The sequence below is a fragment of the Bos mutus genome, chromosome 24, assembly GCF_027580195.1.
Source record: "Bos mutus isolate GX-2022 chromosome 24, NWIPB_WYAK_1.1, whole genome shotgun sequence".
Classification (NCBI taxonomy): domain Eukaryota; kingdom Metazoa; phylum Chordata; class Mammalia; order Artiodactyla; family Bovidae; genus Bos; species Bos mutus.
Window position 1 is genome coordinate 25719602 of NC_091640.1, and position 24367 is coordinate 25743968.

The window sequence follows — 24367 nt, forward strand, 5'->3', positions numbered from 1 at the left end:
CTGAGTGACTGAACTGAACTGAACCCACTAATATTCGGGGCAGCACAACCCTTGACCACCTGCCTGGAAGCCTCACAATCATCCTATTCTAGTATATCTCTTATCTATCACTACGCCTCTCGCTGAATTCTTTCCTGTGCTGAGACACAAAGGCCCGCGGCTCCTCGGCACCCCCTCAAAACGCCACCTAGCGGTTTCAGTGGGAGTCTGTGCTTTCAGTCTGGTAAAGACGCACTGTCTTCTGTAAAATTCAAGATAGGAATAATCCCCTTTGTTTCTTACCTCAAAATGGAGTCCATCTCCAAAGTCAAAGCAGATCTAGAAAATAAAAATTATTTGTTGTTTAATACAACGTATCAGTCAACTCAGCTTAAATATTTCGCTAATGAATAACCTACCACCTAGGATATTATAGACATTAAGAAGGATGTGTGTTTTTAACCACCACTCTCCTCCTTTGTCAAAAGGAAACACATTTTAATTCTCCTGTTTGTTCCCCACCATGACCAGAGCCAGAGAGCAGAACCCAAATCCAGCTTCTTTTAGATGCATACTGCCTCCCCCAGGAAACTCAGAACACAGCTACCATCGGAAAAACAAAGGCAGAAACTCTCATCTTGAAATCCTAGCCACTCCCCGATCCTTCTCTCCTTAGCTGGTGGTTTTCACCTCGTGTTCTCGGGGACCCGATCCTTCTCTCCTTAGCTGGTGGTTTTCACCTCATGTTCTCGGGGACCCACGTAGCTTTCCTCAAGGTCTTTAGTGTGAGATGCGCCCCCTAGCCCTGCCCCCTACTAACTCCCATCATCCCCTGCAGGTCACACGTGACTGCCCATATTCAGACTTCATTCCTCAACAACCCCTCCAGTCCCACTAGCTGTTTTCTTTGGTTCTTACCAAGCACTGTCACACTTGGGATTTCATCGCTATTCACAACTAAGTACATCATTATTCACAACTAAATAGTTACATTTACGCTCAATCTGCACAAAAGCTCCCATCTTGCCTTCTGACCCCTGCTGCATTCTTTATAGTCCATTAATCTCTTGGCTTCACTCTTGGCTTAATGCTTCACGTGACTAGTTGCTGTTGTTTAGTTACTAAGTCATGTCTGACTCTCTTTCAACCTCATGGACTGTAGCCCATCAAACTCCTCTGTCCATGGGATTTGCCAGGCAAGAATATTGGAGTGTGTTGCCATTTCCTTCTCCAAGGGATATTCCCCATCCAGGGATTGAACCCGCATCTCCTGCATTGGCAGGCGGATTCTTTACCGAAGAGTCATCAGGGAAGCTAATTATTTTCAATTAATTCATCTGCCCGGTTGCCACATGAGGTAAGAGGCTTAAGAACACTTCCATCATTGCAGACAATTCTGCTGGACAGTGCTAGCACATGACTGCAGCCATTCCAAAGTTGTTGTCGATGACTCAGGGATTCTCAGTCTCTTGAGCTTCTAATATTCTGGCCTCACTTTCCCCCAACTCTGGAAGCCTAACTATGATTCTCTTTAACCCTGTATTGGCAACATTGCTGGGGAGGGCCAGAGAGGTTGAAGGGACCCGTCACACATCCATGCTTCCTTCACAATAGTGATGTTTGTTTCCAGGGTATGTTTACGTTTGTTCAGAAGAGTTCTGTTGTGCAGACATCCTGTTTGTGAGCATCTCTTTCATTCTCAAAAGTGTGCTCACTCAGACCATAAATTTTATATAATCGCCTTATCTTTGCTTCTTGTATTGCATCCCTCACACCACATTCCTGAGCCCACTCACTCTCAGGAAATGATCCCACATTTTATTTGATGGATTGTATCTCCGATTCCCCTCTCCTTCCCTTCTTTCCCCAAGGAAGAGCCGTCCTAATGCCTTTTCAAGGTTAACCATCATCTGTGCGCTTTATTTGCAACTTTTCCACTTACTCTCCCACATTTACCTTCTCAAGAACCTTGTTCCTTCCACTAATCTTTTACCTGGATTTGCTACTTCATTTGCTAACCAAATGTGTATTTCCTTCACCAATAATGGCCAAACATATTTAGATCTTCACCATCTTAAAAATAATTAAAACTTTTCCTTGTTTCTGCCAACATTTAATCTACTGTTCCATATCCTGATTCCACTATAATTCCAAACTGAAATCTGTATTTATTGCCTTTATGTCCTCACCTGCTATTTATGTATTCTCTGTAATCTGTCTTAAATTTGGATTTTTCTCAGTCTTTCCTGCTTTTTTTCATGTGGCATCTCAGGTCACATGGATCCATGAAGCCTTGATTGGTACATCATGGAAAGCAGGGCTTTCCCTAAAGTTTCTAAGTCTCTTTCGCTTCCATCCTTTTGAAGCGTCTCGCAGGGTCTGTTCTACACATTGATCTTTCCTCTTCCTTTCTTTCCTCTGCCTTGTAGTATGTGTTCTTGTTTCTACTCTGGCAAAGAGACACTTAAGGATAGTGGGTGTTCAGCCTCTAGTATAAGTTTCTCTTGCGGAGATGAACAACCGTGGCTAATTTTCTGTTTTATAGTCAGAATATTATCTCTTCCTCATCCTGTTACTAGTTGACCAGCTAGCAATGGCTAGAGATATCTCTAACCAAAGTTGTGCTCCCCAAGTTATGTACTTTCAAAGGTGGTATGATGTAACACAAAAGGGAAAGCAATGCTGAATGGATTACTCCTTTCTGCATGTTCCTCTGGTGGGTATTTTCGAAGGGAAAGAATAGGGATGAGATTCAGGATTCCTCATTGTCACATCATCAGGGGACATTCTTAAAATGTGATACATTTCTTGCCTAGTCTCCTAACCATTGTTTTCTCTGTACAAACTCTCCTGAGGAGTTGCCCAGGTAATATATTCTCCACTTTTATTCTTCCCTAGAATCTTACTGGGCCTAGCAAAGGTGTGATATTATATGTAACTTTAAGTAAATGTTATTCTGACCAAATATATATTCCAGGATATAAGTAAAGGAGGGCAATTTATAGTTTTCAAGTCAAATGTAAACTCTTTATAAAAGTATTTTCATTTTTTATTTGAGCGTACCTTTTCAAATGTTACTTGTTAAGAAATGTAGAAAACCACATAAGCAGTGCTCAAGTTTTAATCTGTATTTTGTTCACTGGGGTTCTTGTTAAAATGAAGATTTCATTTCAGTATGCCTGAATTTAAGCTTTACCCTTGGCATTTCTAACCAGTTCTCAGATGATGCTGAGGCTGCAGGTTCTTGAACTGCACTTTAAGTAGCAAAAGTTGTACAGCTGTGATATGCAACATCATTCATTCATTGAGGGATACAGACAACAAAGTTCATCTATTCATTATTATCTCAGTAGTTGATACAAGAAGCTTTGTCACTCTTGATTGCTAATTATCTTGAAAGCAGAGAATCTTTTATTTCATGAATTTACTTACTTTTAACTGCTTAAAACGTTTACATTGCAATTTACTCATCACTCTGTGAATGGAGAACTTTGGATACAGAACTTACAGATATAGAGTAAGATGTGCTATGACTATATATACAAAAGCAGAGTTAACAGGACAATGAACATCTGCATAACCAGTTTCAACAGCTGTCTAGCATACACTTTGTTTTTTTCATTGCCCATTGCTTCTCAAGGGGTTTTATCCCATTTACATTTTACTGTTGTTACATGCTTTTGCCATTTCAACAATTGATTTTTGAGAATTTCCCTGAATTCTTTAATTGAAGTACAATATTGGTTTTCTCACACATTTCTTTTTAACTGAATTTTTAATTCAGGGGTATTTGTAGATTTACACAAATATTGTAGAGAAAGTGCTGAGCGCCTTTACTCATCTCCCCCTAAAGTTAACATTTTAAATAACTGTGGTACATTTGTCAAAACTAAGAGCTGAAAATTGGTACAGTTAACTAAATTCTATACTTCAGGTTTCGGTATTTCCTCCATTAATGCCCCATGTTGCAGGAAGTTTTCATGCTTCCTTAACCTACTCTAGTCTGTGACCATCTATCAGGCTTTCCTTGTTTATGACCTTGACCACTTTGAGGACTTGACTTTGGCCAATTATCCCGCAGAGTATCTTCTTACTTGGATGTATCTGTTATTTTTCTTACATTTAGAACTGGGCAGTGTGTTTTTGTAAAGAATACCACAGAGTGGTGGTGAAGTGCCCTTTTCATCACAGCATATCAGGGGTGCATGACAGCCACGCGACAGTATTTGCTAAGCATCCTTTGCAGGTTTCTCCTCTGTAAAGCTGCGACTCTCCCTTCACGTGCTGTATTCTTTGAAGTGAGTCATTAAGTCGAGCTCACCTCAGAGTGGGGATGCTGAACAGGCATATGCCGGAGGAGAGGGGTTAAGCTCTGCTTCAGAGGGGCAGGGAATCTATGCTTGTTGTTTGGAATTCTTTTGTGAGAAAGATTTATCTCTTTTTCTATCACTTATTTACTAATTCAATCATCTTTATCAGCTTGGACTCATACATATTGATTTTACTCTGTGGATTATAATACAACACCATTTTATTTATTTTGTTGTTCAAACAGTTCCAGCTGTGGCCACTGGAAGATCTTGACGGTTAAATTCTATGTCCCTCTGACATGTCCCCATGCTTTGGTTTTTGAGCTCTTTCTTACTGTCTAGTATTACAAGATATTCCACATTCGTCTTGTATTTTCTCTGTCCCAGCTTTAGAATGAACCATTTCATCAGGAAGCCTTGATTTCTAATACTGAATGGTATTCAGAAGCCAAGAGCTGGGTGTGTAAGTGTAGTACCTTACAATCTTGTTTCCAGTCTCATCACCACTTTTTAGGAGAGGGCATAAAGATAGGGCTTTTCTTCTGAACTTTGTTATTACTAGAGGCTGTTACAATTATTTGGAGTAGCAAAAGTTTCATCTAAACCTAATTACCTCCCAAAGGCCCCACCTTCAAATGCTATCGCATTGGAAGTTAGGGCTTCCGCATGTGAATTCGGGTTAGGACACAAACATTGCGTTTATAACAACGGGTAAGAGAATTTAGCCAATGAGATATCAAGGAGCTTCTAGAAGAAGATTCTTCCCTCTGATAAGAAGAAAAACAAATGCACAGTCTCTTTGTACCTGCTTCTGGAGACTGCTGAGCAAGGATGTGACATTTGGAATGGTGAGGGCCACCTGTGACCATGAGCAGAAAGCTTATAAGATGGCAGAGAAGCCAAACTGAAACCATAACATCTTTGAGTTATAGGACTGCTCAAATATGGAACCAGCCCTTATCTCTGGACTATTTCTTATGAGATAATAAGTATTCTTTTTATTTAATCTTTTAGTTGGGTTTTGGTACTTATATCTGAAAGCAGCCTAATAACATTCATTTTGCAGAGTTATTATAAAATTAAAAGAAATAATACATACATGTTCTTATTGCAATGACTGGCACATAGCAGGCACTCAATGAATAGAATTATGATGCTATTTCCTCATTTCTAAGACTTGAATGAATTTTCCTCACCTTACAATTTCAGAAATTTGGATGTACCCATGCCTTTAATTTTCCAAGCTCCCACCATATGTTAAGTTAGAGTGTTTCTGTTCTCTTGGATTCTTACATGTTGGGAAGATGGACACAAATAGGGTGTGATAAGAGCTGTAAGAAAAATTCAAGCAGGTTCAGGGTGGTAGAGAGGAATTTAGGACTTCAGGGAGGCTCTCGGAGGTTGTATCTGCAGAGACTGGAATGGGATGAGACAGCAAGTCAGGCAGAGCCCTGCAAAAGGAATAGCCAGGCCAGGAGTGTGAGAGAGCACCATGGTAAGGCATGGTTGAGGGGGAGGGAGTCAGTGGAAATGGTGTCGCAGTGCTGGTTATATTTCTTATTTGGCTGCTGTTTACATGGTAGGCTCAATTTGTGAAAATCCAGTAATTCACTATGCTTCCGTAAAAACTTACCAAAATAGATTTTGAAGCCCCTGGGGGCTCTGAAGGTAAAGAATCAGCCTGCAAAGCAGGAGACCTGGGGTTTGAGCCCTGGGTGGGGAAGATTCCCTGGAGAAGGAAATTGCAATCCATTCCAGTATTCTTGCCTGAAGAACTCCATGGACAGAGGAGGCTGGTGGGCTACACTCCATGAGGTCACAAAGAGTTAGGCATGACCGAGCGACTAACACTTAAAACTGAGGGTTTCTTGGAATCAACCTAATAGTTCTGCTATTTGCGGTTTAGGACACTGACTGCAGTAGCCTATTTTCACAGACCCTTAATAAAGACGTGACAGACTAAGATATTCGCTCCACATTCATGGTACAAAAACTCCAAGAGACCTGTACCAACGTTTTGTCAACTGTGGAACTCTCTATGTGACTAAGGAGATGGCTGAGATCTTAACTACTCCTTCCTAAAGGAGATGGTTTGGATGTTTCCTTAGGGCTTGCACCTCACAGCACACACGCTTAAGTTCAAACAGTAGTTCTCAGTTGGGAGAGATTTGGTGCACACACACTCCCCAAACCCGCCCCCACCTCCCTGTGGTCACCTGGGATATTTGGTAAAGCCTGGAGACATTTTTGCTTATCAAAGCGGAATTCTGTGTTGGGGGGTTGGAGGGGGGAGTAGAGGAAGTGAGTGCTACTGACAACTATTGGGAAGAAGAGACCAGAGAAGCTGCTCAACATCCTACGATGCACAGGACAGCCCCTCCGCCAACACGGCACTCTCTGGCTCTAAAGGGCAAAGTGCCAAGCTTCAGAAACCCTAACTTAGACCATGTGTTTCTAAGTTACCGCAATAACTAGGGTCAAGAAGGTCATACAAGCTCTGGAGGACCATGAATTGATGGAAATTTCCAAACTGGTGCAGACAATATAAATGGAGTAACTGATACACACTGGCTTCTGTCCCACATTACTACTCCTTCCCACTTCTTTTTGAATATTTTCAGTTCTGTAAGTTTGAGTGATGGCCTGTGGGGATGGTATGAAAGGATTTCAAGCATCAGAAAGAAGGATGTCTGGACAAAGCGGACATTATGGTTTCTCTCAACTATGAAATCTTTAACTTTTTTTTTTTCTCACAAGGAACTTGGTGATTGAAAAATGTCACATATGACATGCCTTCAGCATTTAAGACTGAAGAAGAAAAGTAAGCTTCTAGTTTCTGTAGCCAAACAAGTAGTGTTTTTAGATGAACCAGACATATCCTTCAAAAGATTCCCAATTTACTGATTTAGGGGAAAAAATTTTTTTTTCTATCATTAGAAGAACCTAGGCATCTTGTAAAAACTGGCCTTCTTGGTAACTGGGAAGAAAATAATTTTTTTTTTTTTTTTTTTGGAAAAGGAATGAGGGAAGGTCAGTTTTACAATCAGTCAATGACTCTTTGTTCCCGAGGTCGGCACCTTTAGAAAAGACTTCCTTTTCTGAAGTCACCTTGATGAGCTTAACAAACAGAACCCTGGAGGACTTACAAGTCACTGGATGACAGCTGCTCCTGGCTAATAGGCTATTAGCCTTAAGCAGATGATTTTCAAGCTTTCTGTTGTGATTCTTTGAGTCCATGGTTAGTTCAGTTCAGTCGTTCAGTCGTGTCCGACAATTTGCGACCCAATGAACTGCAGCATGCCAGGCCTCCCTGTCCGTCACCAACTCCCGGAGTTCACCCAAACTCATGCCCATCGAGTCGGTGATGCCATCCAACCATCTCATCCTCTGTCCTCCCCTTTTCCTCCTGCCCCCAATCCCTCCCAGCATCAGAGTCTTTTCCAATGAGTCAACTCTTCACATGAGGTGGCCAAAGTATTGGAGTTTCAGCTTTAGCATCAGTCCTTCCAAAGAACACCCAGGGCTGATCTCCTTTAGAATGGATTGGTTGGATCTCCTTGCAGTCCAAGGGACTCTCAAGAGTCTTCTCCAGCACCACAGTTTAAAAGCCTCAATTTTTCAGCGCTCAGCTTTCTTCACAGTCCAACTCTCACATCCATACATGACCACTGGAAAAACCATAGCCTTGACTAGACAGACCTTTGTTGGCAAAGTAATGTCTCTGCTTTTGAATATGCTATCCAGGTTGGTCATAACTTTCCTTCCAAAGAGTAAGTGTCTTTTAATTTCATGGCTGCAGTCACCATCTGCAGTGATTTTGGAGCCCCCCAAAATAAAGTCTGACACTGTTTCCCCATCTATTTCCCATGAAGTGATGGGACCGGATGCCATGATCTTCGTTTTCTGAATGTTGAGCTTTAAGCCAACTTTTTCACTCTCCTCTTTCACTTTCATCAAGAGGCTTTTTAGTTCCTCTTCACTTTCTGCCATAAGGGTGGTGTTATCTGCATATCTGAGGTTATTGATATTTCTCCCGGCAATCTTGATTCCAGCTTGTGCTTCTTCCAGCCCAGTGTTTCTCATGATGTACTCTGCATATAAGTTAAATAAGCAGGGTGACAATATACAGCCTTGACGAACTCCTTTTCCTATTTGGAACCAGTCTGTGGTTCCATGTCCAGCTCTAACTGTTACTTCCTGAGTCCATGGTTAAGTGACCCCTTAAACTTTAATATCTCAGACTAACTGATAACTTATTGCAGATGAGATGTAGAGGAGTACAAAGAAGTTTAAAATATTGTTTTAACTTTGAGGCATTATATGGCTTATTATTTCCATTCAGTCAGAAAGAACTGTAGCCTGCTTTAGAATGGTAATCAATGGATGATGTTTGGGGACCCAAATAGAGATGACCTAACATGCCTGCTGCTGCTCGTCCATCTCATGCCCACCATCCGATAGTCACAGAAACACCTGTTACTTCCCTTTCTTATCCACCCTTCCAACCAGGCCGAGTGCTTTACAAATTCTGTTTCCCTTCTTTGAACACAAGGCAGAATCAGAAACTGCCTTTAGGGTCCCTGGCTTACACCCAACCCGTTCTTAAAGAGTTTTCAGCTTTGGCTAAAATAATTTAAGGGAAATAAAATGAGATAAATAAAGGCCATGGATGCCATTTGTTTGTTTCCTCTTATCAGTTCAGTTCAGTCGCTCAGTCGTGTCCGACTTTGCGACCCCATGGACTGCAGCACGCCAGGCTTTTCTGTCCATCACCAACTCCCAGACCTTGCTCAAACTCATGTTCATCAAGTTGGTGATGCCATCCAACCATCTCATCCTCTGTTGTCCCCTTCTCCTCCTGCCTTCAATCTTTCCCAGCATCAGGGTCTTTTCAAATGAGTCAGTTCTTCGCATCAGGTGGCCCAGTATTGGAGCTTTAGCTTCTGTATCAGTCCTTCCCATGAATATTCAGGACTGAGTTCCTTTAGGATTGACTGGTTGATCTCCTTGAGAGTCCAAGGGAAAAACATAAATGTTTTCCTTGGAAACATTTATGACACCAAGAATTTTAAAACAGAGAGTTAACAATGCTATGCTACACTTGAGTTGTTAGATCATGTTGCAAACTGTCATTTCAAGGGACGTTATATAATCTTGGACAGCTCCTATTTTTAACTTGGCATAGACAAACTGAAGATCCCAAAAAGCCAACATTATTTTATTTAGTGTCAATTTGCTTGGCCCCTAAAACATCTTTAAAAAATTAGAGTTACTAACAAATATCTAAATATGCTTTTTAATATTTAACTTTCTTTTCCATTCCCAATTATTTTCCAAGAGGGATGTTAATAAGCAGTGATTCTCAAGTATAAGTGGCACGTGAATCATCTTGTTAAAAGGCAAGACTTCCGGGCTGCACCAGGGAGTTTCTGATTCAGTAGGTCTGGGATGAGGCTTCCCAAGTGGCGTGGTGGTAAAGAACTCGCTTGCCAATGCAGGAGACATAGGAGACTCGGGTTCCATCCCTGGGTCGGGAAGATCCTCCGGAGGAGGGCATTGCAATCCCACTCCAGTATTCTTGCCTGGAGAATCCCATGGACAGAGGAGCCTGGCAGGCTATGGACCATAGGGTCACAAAGAGTTGGACAGGACTGAAGCAACTTAGCATGCACACACCCAGGTCTGGAGTGGGGTATAAAAATCTGTATTTCTTACACAAGTTTCCAGGTAACGCTGATGCTGCTGGTCTAGGGACCACACTTGTGAAATCAACTGTGTAAAATCACAGAGTAGCAGGGGAATGAGAAGGAGAGGCTGCATAATTCATAGCCTGGATAAGAAGCCCTTAATTACAGAGATGCATGCAACAGTATATTCCAAATAAGGACATTCAGCAACTGAATTATTCCCATCACAAGATTTTCCACTTCACAAGCAGTAATCAAATAGACTACAAGATTGCCTTAAACGGTGTCCACACCTTTCTCCTGATTCATATCTCTTCTTCTGGCTTACTTTTTACTGATCCTGAGAATTTATCATTTTTGAAATATTTTATTTACCATTGTATTGGTGTTTTCTATAGTTGCTACAAATGCTTTGAGAATCAGCACAATATAAGGAAACCTGTATAATGCATATTTTCAGATATATCTATATAATACGTAATTTCTTAGACATAAGTGACAGGCTGTTTCGACCTTTAGGCTGCAATGTACTCCTGAAAATGACACTAAAAAATAGAATGGAGAAAACCAGATTCCCCCTGACCCCTCCTGCCCAGAAGCTTAAGAAAACCAAGAACTTCAAGTTTTCCTTTTACATCACTAGATGGCACTGCTCTGTCAGTAAGTCGAACTGCAGGAATTGCCAAAAACTGCTCAACAACTGTTTCCAAGGTCCAAAGTGGAAAACAGGCTTTTCAATTGACTTCAAATAAGCAAACTGGCAAAACCCAACAGTGAAAAGCAATGGTTTTAGAAAGCTGTGAGAATACTTCTGCAGGACAGTGAAATTAGGCAAATTTCAATGTACGTTTCTCCTTTTTCCCCCTTTCTTGAATGATTCTATCTTGTAATGAAATTAAACCAATTATGTAATTCCATAAATTCAGGTCTTTCATATGACTGACTATAGGAAACTGCTTATTTTGGAGGTGGTGGTCTAACTAACTATAGCAAACTGCTACAGTGGAGGTGGTGGTCTCGCCTTTGGATTGACAGAGAGGCATTCGGTGTCGGGGGTACCTGGGCTCTCCCCAGCTTCATGCATTAACAACAATCACCAAATCTAGCTACCGACACATGGTGGTGGTGGTGGTGTTCAGTCGCTAAGTCGTGTCCGACTCTGTGCCCCCATGGACTGCAGCACGCCAGGCTCCCGTCTTTCACCACCTCCCAGAGCTTGCTCAAACTCATGTGCATTGAGTCGGTGATGCCATCTAACCATCTCGTCTGAAAAGAATCTGACATTTTCGGAGCACCCTGTGTTCAGTATGAAAAGGCACACAGTGGCTGCTCCAGAAACGTCGAATTGCTTTCCCTACACCTGCCTTTCCCCTACTGTAGGCTCCATGACCGTGGGGCTGCTCACAAGCATCTAGAAGGCAGGTTGGCACACAGTGGAAGCACAGCTAGGAACTGCTGAACGTGTTCAAGTCGAACAAAAATTTACCCCTCACTCCATCCAGACATTAAAGATTTCTTCTAAACAAATGAAATTCAGATTATGATTCCAACTTTTTCCAAACATAGAAAGATACATTAACTCTTAGGTTTTTAAAGGATTGTTCTGTGTCCAAGGCATTGAGCTAGTTTATAGATAAATGGTACACTGATTCTATTTCAAAGAGGTTCAGTTTGTCAGGAGAGATAAAGCGGACATAGGGTTTCCCTAGTGGCTGAGATTGGAGAGGGCACTGGCGACCCACTCCAGTACTCTTGCCTGGAAACTCCCATGGACGGAGAAGCCTGGGAGGCTGCAGTCCATCGGGTAGCAAAGAGTCGGACGCGACTGAGCGACTTCCCTTTCACTTTTCACTTTTATGCATTGGAGAAAGAAATGGCAACCCACTCCAGTGTTCTTGCCTGGAGAATCCCAGGGACAGGGAGCCTGGTGGGCTGCTGTCTATGGGGTCGCACATAGTCGGACACTACTGACATGACTTAGCAGCAGCAGTGGCTGAGATGGTAAAGAATCTGCCTGCAATGGAGGAGACTGGGGATGGATCCCTGACTCAGGACGATCCCCTGGAGAAGGGAATGGTTACCCACTCCAGTATTCTTGCCTGGAGAATATCAGGGACAGAGGAACCTGGGGGGCTACAGTCCACAGGGTCGCAAAGAGGTGGACACGACTGAGCGACTAATACACACACATTACTACAAGAGGTTGTTGTTGTTTAGTTGCTTTGTGACCCCGTGGACTGTTGCCTGCCAGGCTCCTCTGTCCCTGGGATGTCCCAGGCAAGAATACTGGAGTGGGTTGCCATTTCCTTCTCCAACATTACTATAAGAGGTAGAATAACTTCATTGTGTGAATAACAGCTGCAAAAACAGTTCTGGGGAGCTCAGAAAAGGCAGAAAGTATCTCCTCTAGAGAATCTGGGAGAGGTTTAGGGGAGGGAGCAGATGGGAGGTGGAAGGAAACAATCTGCTTTAAGAAATGCAGGTGTCAGAACAAGGAGGGGTGGATTCTGACACCCAGACCATATGAGCAGAAAATAAGGACAAAGCCTTGTGCTAAGGATCTTCACAGATCCTATAAGGATGAACTTCCAAGGAGGGATTCTATGCCTTCAGAGCTTCGAGGAGATTTTTTTGGCAGTACTGCAGGGTGGGAGCCAGGAGACGGTTTGAGGGTTAAGGTAGTAAGCCAAGGGAGATGCGGTGAGGACCGGGAATAGCGTCATGGCGCCCAGATGGATGGGTGGGGTGAGAGTCTTTATGGGGACCACGTGAACCCCTGGCAATGCCCTGCGTGTCGAGGATAGAAGGCAGCAGATGGTGTCAACATTTTGAGTGTGAGTAGCTAGAAGGATGCAGTTCTCAGAGATGCTACGGCAGCATCCTGAGGAAATCCTTTGAGTAGGGAGGTGACAGCAGACAGTGGACAGTATGGTGCTGCAGTTCACAGCGAGGCAGGGGTCACGCGCAGGGTCCCCAGAGGGCACCCCTCCAGCCACTGCTGCCGCCGCCCACGCGCCGCCTCCCACCTGTATCTTCTGGAGACGTGGGTCCAGCATGTCCTTCGGTGCTGGGTTGGAAAACCAGGACAGCCTCCCTGAGGTGAACAGACCCCCGGCAGAGTACTATGCGAACGAAGGAGGAAATTGAAAGAAGAGCTGATTGGTTGGGAGCCTGTTATACAGAGTGAAGTCAGAAAGAGAAAACCAAATATTGTATATTAGTGTATATATGTGGAATCTAGACAAATGGGACTGAAGAACCCATTTGCGGGGCAGAAATAGAGACACAGACAAAGAGAATGGGTTTGCAGACCTCATGAGGGAATGAGAGGGTGGAACTGAGAGAGTAGCAAAGAAACATACATTACCATATGCAAAAGAGCTAATAGAGGGTTTCTGTATAACACAGGGACTCAACCTGGTGCTCTGTGACAACCTAGAGGGGGTGAGAGGGAGGTCCAAGACGGAGGGGACAGATGTATCCTTATGGCTGATATACTTATATGCTGTTGTATGGCAGAAAGCAACACAACACTGTGAAGCAATTATCCTCCAATTAAAAATAAATTTTAAAAAAATAAGAAAAAAAAAAGATGACTGAGCCGGGCCACTGGTGCCATTTCCCAATTAGCACTCTTGGGGTCTAAGGAGACTGGATCTCTAACACGAGGCAGTTTATGGGCCATTTATTTCAGTTGATTTAGTTTGTATCGTAGGGAACTTGGAAGAATAGCAGGATGGAGATATTTTAGAATAGGGAAAATTGGACCTACCACTTCTCGTCTCCACCCAAATCTCCCTTCTCATTTTCCCATCAGCCAGGCAGCACCTGCTGGACTGATGAAAAGCATTCCCATGAAGGTGTGATTTTGAGACAAGACCTAGGGAAGTGTTTGGCACACAGTAGGTAGGTGCCCAATAATACCTGATGAGTAAATGAATGTATCAAGGCTTAATCAGCCTAGAGGATATTTGCATTTTAAAAAGAGGTAAGATGAATCCCTAATGAGAATCTCTCACAATCTATCACCATTTCTCACTGGGGGAGCTACTGGCATTTCTGATAGGGAAAATCTTTTTGAGTGGCTAATTTTTTTCTTGAAGGTTCTGTGGATTGCTTGAAGTTTAGCATCCTGCCTTTGGAGCAGTAAATACCAGAAGCATTCTGTGCCCATCAGGCTCCTCTGTTCATGGGATATTCCAGGCAAGAATACTGGAGTGGGCTGCCATTTCCTTCTCCAGGAGATCTTCCTGATCCAGGGATCAAACCTGTGTCTCCTGTGTTTGCTGCATCAGCAGGCAGATTCTTTGTCACTGTGCCACCTGGGAAGTCCCTTGTTCCCAAACCAAGCCTCCTGCCACGCTGCACACTCCTTCCACTGTACTGTTTGGGCTTTTCTGCCACCCTTAGATCACAGCATCCAAAATTCTGAAAGATCTTTTTTTTAATAATGAGGCAAAATTATTTTTGCCTCATTATTAAATGAGTCAACTACAATCTCTTCTTTCTCCACCCTTTCATAACCAACTAACTAACATTCATCTTTTCATTTTCTTAATGATTTGAACACCTCCCTAAAAACGCTCACTTGTCAATAAATCTTTTGAGGCTTCCTTGGTACCAAGAAGACTGCAGGCTCATCTTTCTGTATGTCCTTCTGTCCTGCATGCTGTGTTCCAGCTACATGGACTCCGTTCAAGAAACCATGCACCCTTGTCTTCAGGCAAAGGCATATGCTCTTCTCTCTACTAGAAGTGTCTTCCCCCTTCTTTTCTTTGTATCATCTTAATAATTTGTAATTACTCTCAGGTCTTTGCTGGACACTCAGTGCTGGAGCCCCTTCGGTAGGTTCCATGGCACCACGTGTTCTTTTATCATTACTCTTTAGCATCACCCGCCTGGGATTTTGCCATTTACTTTTTTACCAGACTGTAAGCATCATGAGGGCAGAGCACTTCTGGAGTTTTCATTGTCTCCCAACATCTGATACATTGTCTAGATTGAGCAGGGAGTGGCTCAACTGTGGTCATCTGTGGTTAGTTCTTAGCTAGTTTATTTTCTTGAGGGCATTGTTCATTTTACCATTAGACTATGGTAAAAATCTTGATGTTCCAGCTTCTGTAACTCCAATCACTAAGCTTTACATATGATAAAAATCTCAAAAAACTTAAAAAATGATTTGAAATCAACAAAATAGTGCAATGTCATATGTGGTATACATCTGAAACTTTAAGATAAACTTAACTAAGAAAATAATCTTCCCTCATATTTGGGCTATATGTTTGAAAAGTGTTATCAGCTGTTAAAATCTTTGGCACACTGAAAGATAGAAACAGCTGTATTTTTTGTTGTTGCTGCTGTTTATTAAGAAATATTAAAATTGATCTAAAGCACATTTATAATTTTAATTAAGGTCTCTGATTTTTACTGCAATTTGGCAGTTTTAAAAATACAAACCCTTATTCAATGTGTAATTTCTTTTCCATATAAATATCTGTATGCATCACTGATCAATAAAATATTTTGCAAAATTTAGACTGGTAATTCTCACTCTTATACCTGTCTGATAATTAAATTAACTGGAAAGTTTCTAAGGGCTTCCCTGATGGCTTAGACAGTAAAGAACCTACCTGCAATGCAGGAAACCTGGGTTTGAACCCTGGGTCAGGAAGGTCCCCTGGAGGAGGAAATGGCAACCCACTCTAGTATTCTTGCCTGAAAAATCCCATGAACAGAAGAGCCTGGCAGGCTACAGTCCATGAGGTCACAAAAACTCAGATACAAGTAAGTGACATTTTCTAGCGATATATATTTCTGGACTTTAGCCTTGGGGATTTTAATTTATCCCATCAGATATTTCTAATGATCAGGAGACTTTAAACTCAATTATCATGTCTTTTTGCAAAGTACTTTCCCCTAATTTTATAACTAAAGAAAATTTCTGTTAAAGAGTTGCCAATTCCCATTTATTTTTAGCAACAAAAACAGATGTGAAATCATACATTTCTAAAAGTCCCTGGATATGATAATTTACTCTTATAAGCTTCAATACTTACCATCTCACTTAGATTTTAACTTCTTCTAAAATCTGTCATCCACTTGCATATTAGAATCTGAAGCACAACTCCAGTGTTACTGATAATTTATAAGTAGTCACATCTACCTGAGTTAAATTATATCTCTTAAAAGATATATTGAAGTCTTAACCCCAGTACATCAGAATGTGACTTTATTTGGAAACAAGGTCTTTGCAGATTTAACCAAGTTGAGGTCATTAGCCTGAGTCCTGATATAATTGTTGCTGTTGTTTAGTCGCTAAATTATTTCTGACTCTTTCAACCCCATGGACTATAGGTCACCAGGCTCCTCTGTCCATGGGATTTCCCAGGCAAGAATACTGGAGTGGGTTGTCATTTCCTTCTTCAGGGGATCTTCCCAACCCAGGGATCAAACCCGCCTTTCCTGCATTGGCAGGCACATTCTTTACCACTGACCACCAGGAAAGCCCTAAAGCTATGCTATGGCTATGCTATTGCAGTGTCTTTTCTACATTCATAATTTAAAGGAATACTAAATTTCAGTTAGATATTAGTGAGACTGGACATGGAATTTATTCCCAGCCATGTCTAAGGACCTACTGAATTCTATCCATGGACCATCTGGGAGTCGGTAGATCCCATGTAAAGAACTCATGGAAAGCAAAGCTTCTCTGACTTTATTTACAAAATTGCTTCTATTTCCCATCTGACAGAGTTGGCTCTATTTGTGTGCTAGGTCTGTGAGTGCCACTCAGCATCTTGCTTCTGGTTTGTCTCTCGGAACTTCAGAAGTAAGTTAGAGACCACATATTACAGACTCAGCAGCTAAGGTTCAGCGTATGATTTAGCATTAACAATCAGCATTTACATGAGATTTGAAAGAAGGAAGTGAAGCAGAAGCCGTGTGTCTGCTCTTCTTGCTGGCAAGCACAGATGTGGATGGAGCTGGGTCTTTGCAGTCATCTTTCTCTAGCTCTAGGGTCCATCTAGTAAAATCCATATTAGATTCCTGAGTGCCAAGATGTAGGGTCCCAGGACATATCGGTGTTATACATCTTAGCAAACGTGGCACGGTTCTGGAGCTGGCAACAGAAGTAACACCCCGATTTGTCTGTTTTCACATTGTGGGGTGGCAAGTGTGGGTTCCTAATCATGGGAGAGGCAGCAGTTCCCTAAGTGCTTGGGCTTGGCTGGATGGCTTTGAAGCCATTACTGATAGCTCAAAATGGAGTGTTTGCTCAGTCTTTGTCACACGGATGCAATGGACACAATGCCCTTCCTGCTTTAATGAGTGAATTCTGTGATCTGCAACTGAACTCTGACCCACAGACACTACAATTTATATTCCCTTCCATAAAAGACCCATGTCCTGGAGAACTACTTCTGTTGGAATAAATGCTTTACAAATATTCTTCCCTGAAATCTATAATTACAACTTCAAACATCAGGGGCAAAATGCTGAACTGCACACTGTTCTTTGATCAAAAATAAACATACTCAAATTTGTATCATTTAAAGTACTACAGAAAATACAAAGAACTGTCCAAGAGTTTTGCTTATTCAATTAGTTATAATCACTTTTTTAAAGAGGCAGTCAGTTCATGCCCAGTAAACAAAAAATACTGAATTGCTAGAGTAAAAAATATACCGAAGGTATGTACCTATTTCTCTGTAAATGTACTTTGATTGGTCTGCTTGTTATACCACTTGAGGATAAAGGCAATTTCTTTTCTGGGATTTAATATTTAAACTTCAAACTGAGCCAGGTGCTATGCTAGCGTGATAATCTCCTTTAGCTAGGAAATACCATGAGGAGGGAACTAGTTGCTCTGTTATTCTGCAGGCCAGAAAGGAAACTGCAAATTATCTTTGAAGAGTTTTACTAACAAAATAAACTTGAATTGAACATCACCTCAACGACCTCAATAACTTGGGCAAAATGAAATAAAAAGCAGGAAAATTAACTGGTGTGACAAAGATCTGCAGGTCCTAAACAGCTCACAAGTGAGAATTCACTGAAATTCCTAGATTGTATTAGCCATGTTTTTCTTACATGATAAATGTGTGCTGTTGTTGTTCACTCTCTGAATTGTGTCCGATTTTACATGAATATATACATATAAAATCCACAGGGGGAAAAATGTCCTTCCTTCATTGTAATTCTGGGATAGAGAGAAGGCAATCTTTTGGAAGTTAGAACTTTTAATATGGAGAATGTACTTGTATTTTTTTATTTTTACCATTATATAAGAAAACAGAATATGATTTTGTACCTAATCTCTCTGAACACACATTTAAGTCTCTGAAAGGTGAAGGCAAACCTATATTAGGAGGATAACTGTCACTTTATCAAAACCCATTGGGCAAGCCTGTTTCAGAGTCAAGTACATCCCCAGTCCTGTCCGACTCTTTGCGACCCCATGGACTGCAGTCCGCCAGGCTCCGCTATCTATGGGATTTTCGCTAGTCAAGAATACTGGAGTGGATTGCCATGCCCTCCTCCACGGGATCTTTCTGACCAGGGTCTCCTGAATCGCAGGCGGATTCTTTACCGTTTAAGCCACCAGAGAAGCCAAACCCTTTATGCGCAATTCCTTCAACAAACAGAAAACAAATGTATTTAAAAAACCAATCAGAGTATAGAAGTAAAGCATAAGAAATGCAGATCTAGAGAGCTAACACTGTTTGCCAGTTTAATAACCTCTGAAAACCCCATTTGACTGTTGCGCTGCACGTCGACTTTCTGTAATATTTTAAAGTGAAAAAAGAAACCTTAAAACGATTACATTTGTTCATTACCTTAGGCGATGTTTTATAACATCAACTTTGTGAACTTTAAGTTCTAGCTATAGGTGGGTGATCTGAAGTGTAACGTGGCTTTAAGAAAAAAAAAATTAAACTTTGTAGAGTACATCAGAGGAACTCTCTGGGGCCCCTGTCTGCAGTCTCAGAATACAGGTGTGTTCCCCAGGTCATTCCCGCGCTCGAGCGGCGGGAGCCCGGGGAGGTAGGCGCGGCCGCTGCCTCCATGTTGCGGTCGGAGGAGACTCGGGACAAAGCCCGGGAATCCAGGAAAGGTGTCCCCGCCTCAGGGCTCCCTGCACCCGCAGATCGCAGATCCAGAAACGCGCTGGGGCCCGTGTGCGACCGCAAGAGAAACGGAACTGCAGACCGGTTCCCACCGGCCGCTCGGCCCCAGCGGAGTAGCAGGGTCCCCGCTCGCGGCCGCCTGCCCGGCCCTCTCCCACCTCGGGGCACAAAGAGGGATCGCCGGGCGGGCGGGCCCTCCCCCAGCGGAAGCGGGCAGGTCGAAGCGCGGACCGGGCGCCGGGCGCCGCCCCGGCTTGCCCTGGGCTCCGTGCCGCCGGCTCCCCGCACTTACCAGGAGAAGCAGCAGCGCGCCCTCCGCGCCCCGCGCCATCGCGCCTCCGCCGCCGGCTCCCCGCGTCCCCCGCGCGCGCCGGCTCCTCCCCGGCGCCCCCGCCCCGAGGGTCCCCTCCCCGGCGGCGGCCGCACGGCCCTGCCCAGAGGGGCGGCTCCAGGTGTGGCCTCCGCGAGAAAATGGAGCCCGGAGCCAGACCGAGCGGCTCGGGCCGAGGTGGGAATGGCGCGGAGGGGGGAGGCGCCCGGGGGACGCCCGCCCCGCGCCGCACGCGCACCTGGAGCCATGACGGCCGCGGGCTGGGAACTCCGAAGGACCGGCCCCGCCCCGCCGCCTCCCCTCCCCGAGCCCCTCTCCGCCGAGGGCGGCCGGCTCTCTGCGCCCCGGGCCGCCGTGGTGACCGTGCGCTGGGTGGCCGCGCGCGGGGCCCAGGTGGCGCCGAGGAGAAGGACGAGCGACGCGAGGACCCGTGTCCTCCCCGCGTCCTCCGCGCGGCCTGCTGTCCGGGCCAGCTGTCCGGGAGCGAAGGTTCTGGAGCCGGATTCCGGTGGTGGTCTCCGTGAAGGCTTCTCACCTCCTTCCCACGGCCCCTTCCCACAGGTTTGCCGCTTGTCTGACTCAGGGAGAAACAGTTATTAGAAGAATCACAAAGGATCCCAAGGAACGGTGTTTTTTGTTTTTGGACCCCTTGTTAACTAACCTCGACTGGGAGAAAAGTCTAGAAAGGTTAAGGGAAAGTCAAACTCTTCGCTGTATTTACAAAATCACAAAGCGTTACTAGGAGTCAGAATCCTCTAACCCAGTTATTTAGCTGTGTGACATGGATGACCTTTCTGTGCCTCAGTTTCCCGACCTGTCAAATGGAATAGATACCAGCCACCCTACAGAGGGGGCTTCCCTCATAGTTTAGTCGGTAAAGAATCTGCCTGCAATGCAGGAGCCACGGGTTTGATTCCTGGGTTGAGAAGATACCCCTGGAGAAGGAAATGGCAACCCACTCCAGTATTCTTACTTGGAAAATCCCATGGACAGAGGACCCTGGCGGGCTACAGCCCATGAGGTCGCAAGAGTTGGACACGGCTTGGCTACTCAGGCACCAGCAAACAGGGCTGCTGTGAAGATTAAATCAGAAAAATCTTTATGATGCAATCTATAGTGTCTTGGAGAAGGCAATGGCACCCCACTCCAGTACTCTTGCCTGGAAAATCCCATGGATGGAGGAGCCTGGTGGGCTGCAGTCCATGGGGTTGCTAAGAGTTGGACATGACTGAGCAACTTCAATTTCACTTTTCACTTTCATTCATTGGAGAAGGAAATGGCAACCCACTCCAGTGTTCTTGCCTGGAGAATCCCAGGGTCGGGGGAGATGGGGAAGCCTGGTGGGCTGCTGTCTATGGGGTCGCACAGAGTCGGACACGACTGAAGTGACTTAGCAGCAGTAATAGTATAAAGGGTTGATTTGCTACTATAAAGAGAAACCAGCACGTCCTTGGTGAACAGTCACCGCTCTGTGTTGTAGCAACATCAACCCTGGGAGCACAGCCACAGATGCCAACACCCTGCCCGAGAGATAGAGAGCCGCAGGTGGTGAGTCACGGGCTGCAGCTGAGCTGTTCCCTGCAGGCTCCTCCTGTGAGTCAGTAGATGAGAACTGACTCCTTGCGTGCAAAGTCCTGAACCGAGATGCCTTCAGGAAATTGTCAGCAGTGTTTGTGGACCAGAGAATCAGAGGGAGACACAACAGTGGCAAAATGAAGACTTGACTCGGCAGAGAAAACAAAGTTGTCTGTTTTGGGGTCTAAGTAGAGTGCTGAACCGACATCATAAGAGGTTTTTTTCAAAATACATCATGCACTAGTTTTACAAGGTGATGAGACTATAATAGTCCTAAATTGAGGTGTGTTCAAAACAAGGATTGTCTAGAAAACCTCGGCAAGGTCTTGATGGCCCATTAGAATGCCTCGCCCTCCCACTAAGATCTGAAATCCCTTAGCTGAAGGCTCCCTTGACTGCTGTGTGCATATTCCTGGGAGGGTGGCGTGCTAATCCTGATCAATCATTTACATCATAACCTGACACCACAAATACACCAGGCAAGCTCCACCTGAGAGCCCTTGTCCTCTCTGTTCCTTTTTTCGAGAAGGTTCTGTTCCAGCCACATACAAGGGTTACTCCCTCGCTCTTCACTTCTCAAATATTAGTTTCTCAGTGACATCTCTGCTACCCGTATAAAAATTATAATAATTCCCACCCCCAAATCTCCCCACCCACCTTTCTTACTTCATTTTTCTTCTTGGCACACTGCAACTTAAAAGGCTGTGCATTTACTTATTTATTATCTGTCACCATTCATTAGAATGTAAACTTCCTGAAGGCTGAGGTCTTTACCTCTGAACTGCTATGGATTCTGGTGGGGACTTCCCTGGTGGTCCAGTGGCTGAGACTCGTTGCTCCCAATGCAGGAGGCCTGGCTTCCATCCCTGGTCGGGAAACAGAGCCGACATGCTGCAACTAAGACCCAGCACAGCCAAATAGATGAGATGGTTGGATGGCACCACTGACTCAGTGGACATGATTTTTGAGTAGACTCTGGGAGTTGGTGATGGACAGGGAGGCCTGGCATGCTGCAGTCTATGGGGTCAAAAAGAGTCAGACACGACTGAGTGACCGAACTGAACTGAACTGAACTGATGGATTCTGGTGGCTCAGATGGTAAAGAATCTGCCTGCAATGCAAGAGACCTGGGTTTGATTTCTAGGTGGGGAAGATCCCCTGGAGAAGGGAATGGCCACCCACTCCAGTATTCTTGCCTGGAGAATTCCATAGACCTAGGAGCCTGGTGGGCTGCAGTCCATGAGGTCACAGGTCAGACATGACTGAGTGACTAATGCACACAAAACTTAGATCACCTAAACAGTGCTTGATCAATTGTAAGTCTTCAGTTTATACTAGTTGAATGTGTGAATGAAAGAATAGCAAATATATTTTCAAGGTTATTTTGGAGGAAAGGGTGTATGTATGAGAGAGAGAGTGTACATGTAAAATGAAAAGAGAAGAGACTAATATTCCTGGAAGGATGTAAATCTCACCAAACTGAGGTGTGGGTGTACTGGAAGGTCTCCAATACCGTGGACAGCCTCCCCCCCACCACACAAATTTATCCCAGACAAGCCTGCTAAGGCTTCTTGAACCATGTCAAGTTGGAGGAGTTCAGAGGCCAGTGGAGAGTGTTTCTGTGTTCTTCCTCTTCTTCGAGACTCCCTTCCTTACAGGAGGGACAAAGTGCAAAACCATAAACCACATGGAAAATCCCTTTTCCCTATGGAGATGAACAAAGCTAGCATTCATTCCCAGAGCTTGGCGCTTGGGAATGTTGATTTTATCTCCCCACCTACATTTTCTGGAAAACATCTCAGAATAAATCTCTAGCTTTGATTTCACCTTAGGGTTTGTTTATAAGAATTCTTGGAAAGATAAAGGAAGTGGCTGGGGAAGAAGGGTGGAGAGTTTGGTTGCTAATAGCAGCACTGAAGTGGCGCCCATGACCTGTGAGATGCGAACTGTAGGGCTTATGGGCCGTACAGGAGTGTTTACTGAGAGTGTCAGACATGGTGACCCAAACGAGACTAATGAGCCTCGGAAGGAAGACCCACCAAAAAAAGCCCCTCAGAAGACAGAAAGGAGTACTGGTTTCTCAGCAGTTACCTCAGTCATTTGAACGTGAACAGGTAACATTCTTGCATATCAAGAAAAAGTGAGAAAGAAGTGATATAATGGCTTTGGAAAAGGTGGATGTAAAATACTGGCTTTGAAGTTCTTTTCAAAGCAGTCCAATGGATGATTATAAGTACTTTAGCAGAGAGAAGCAGAATTTCGAAAATAACAATTTCCATGTTAAAGAGAAAGCAAGGATTCAAAGAAATTAACTCTTTATGATTTACTTTCCAAACTAACGTTGTTGATGCTTTTTAAAATTATTGTACCATGCAGTGACTTGTTAAGTATCAAGTTCCAAAATCTGTGATTGATTTACTTGTTATAAAATGATTAGAGTACATGTAAAGTTATTTAGTTGGAGAAGGCAATGGCACCCCACTCCAGTACTCTTGCCTGGAAAATCCCATGGACGGAGGAGCCTGGTAGGCTAAAGTCCATGGGGTCAGGAAGAGTCAGACTTGACTGCACAACTTCACTTTCACTTTTCACTTTCATGCATTGGAGAAGGAAACGGCAACCCACTCACTCTAGTGTTCTTGCCTGGAGAATCCCAGGGACAGGGGAGCCTGGAGGGCTGCTGTCTATGGGGTCACACAGAGTCGGACACGACTGAAGCGACTTAGCAGTAGCAGCAGCAAAGTTATTTAGTAATGATGTTATTTACTTGTATTTTTGACATCCCCTCGGGTGGAAAAGGAGGCTTGATTCCAGTGGGGAAGGCAAACGGTGCCCGAGGGTGAACTTGTCCAAGGGAGGGTGTGACCTTGTGAAGGTCATTTGGCACAAGTTACACAGAAGAAATATTGAGAATCACTGCTGTGCTGAGCAAAAGTTAGGATATTGTTATTCTTGAATCCCAGATTTGATATTATGAATGCAAATTGTTTTTATGGAGTAACTTTATAACAAAAATAATCAAAAGTCTCTTAATATGATAAATAACAACTTAATTAACTCACTTACATCTATATGTGCCCAGGGAATTGGAAAGTTGAAATGGTTGTTCAGCTATCATGTCCCTGGTGCCTGAGCATTTTAGAGAAGTGTTCTTAAAGCTGTTTTGCCTGAACTGTATTTTTTTTTTTTTTGGTTTGTTTTTGCAGTGGACCTAGTTTGAGTTTCAGACTTCCTTGGTGGCTCAGACAGTAAAGAATCTGCCTGCAAAGCAGGAGATCCAGGTTGGAATCCTGGGTTGGGAAGATCCCCTGGAGAAGGGAATGGCTACCCACTCCAGTATTCTTCCCTGGAGAATTC

The 24367-nt window shown here is 43.8% G+C and overlaps 1 protein-coding gene across 1 annotated transcript in view; it reads right to left on the reverse strand.

Annotated features, from left to right (window-relative positions):
* The window catches only part of DSG2 (desmoglein 2), a 53128-nt gene extending 33184 nt beyond the window's left edge, over positions 1-19944 (reverse strand). The window contains exons 1-2 of the mRNA XM_070361576.1: positions 19397-19944; positions 283-318 (exon numbers count right to left, since the gene is read on the reverse strand). Coding sequence (XP_070217677.1) covers positions 283-318; positions 19397-19435 — 75 coding nt within the window. The 5' untranslated portion in view covers positions 19436-19944. The remainder of the gene's footprint in view (positions 1-282; positions 319-19396) is intronic.
* Positions 19945-24367: the final 4423 nt, after the last annotated feature.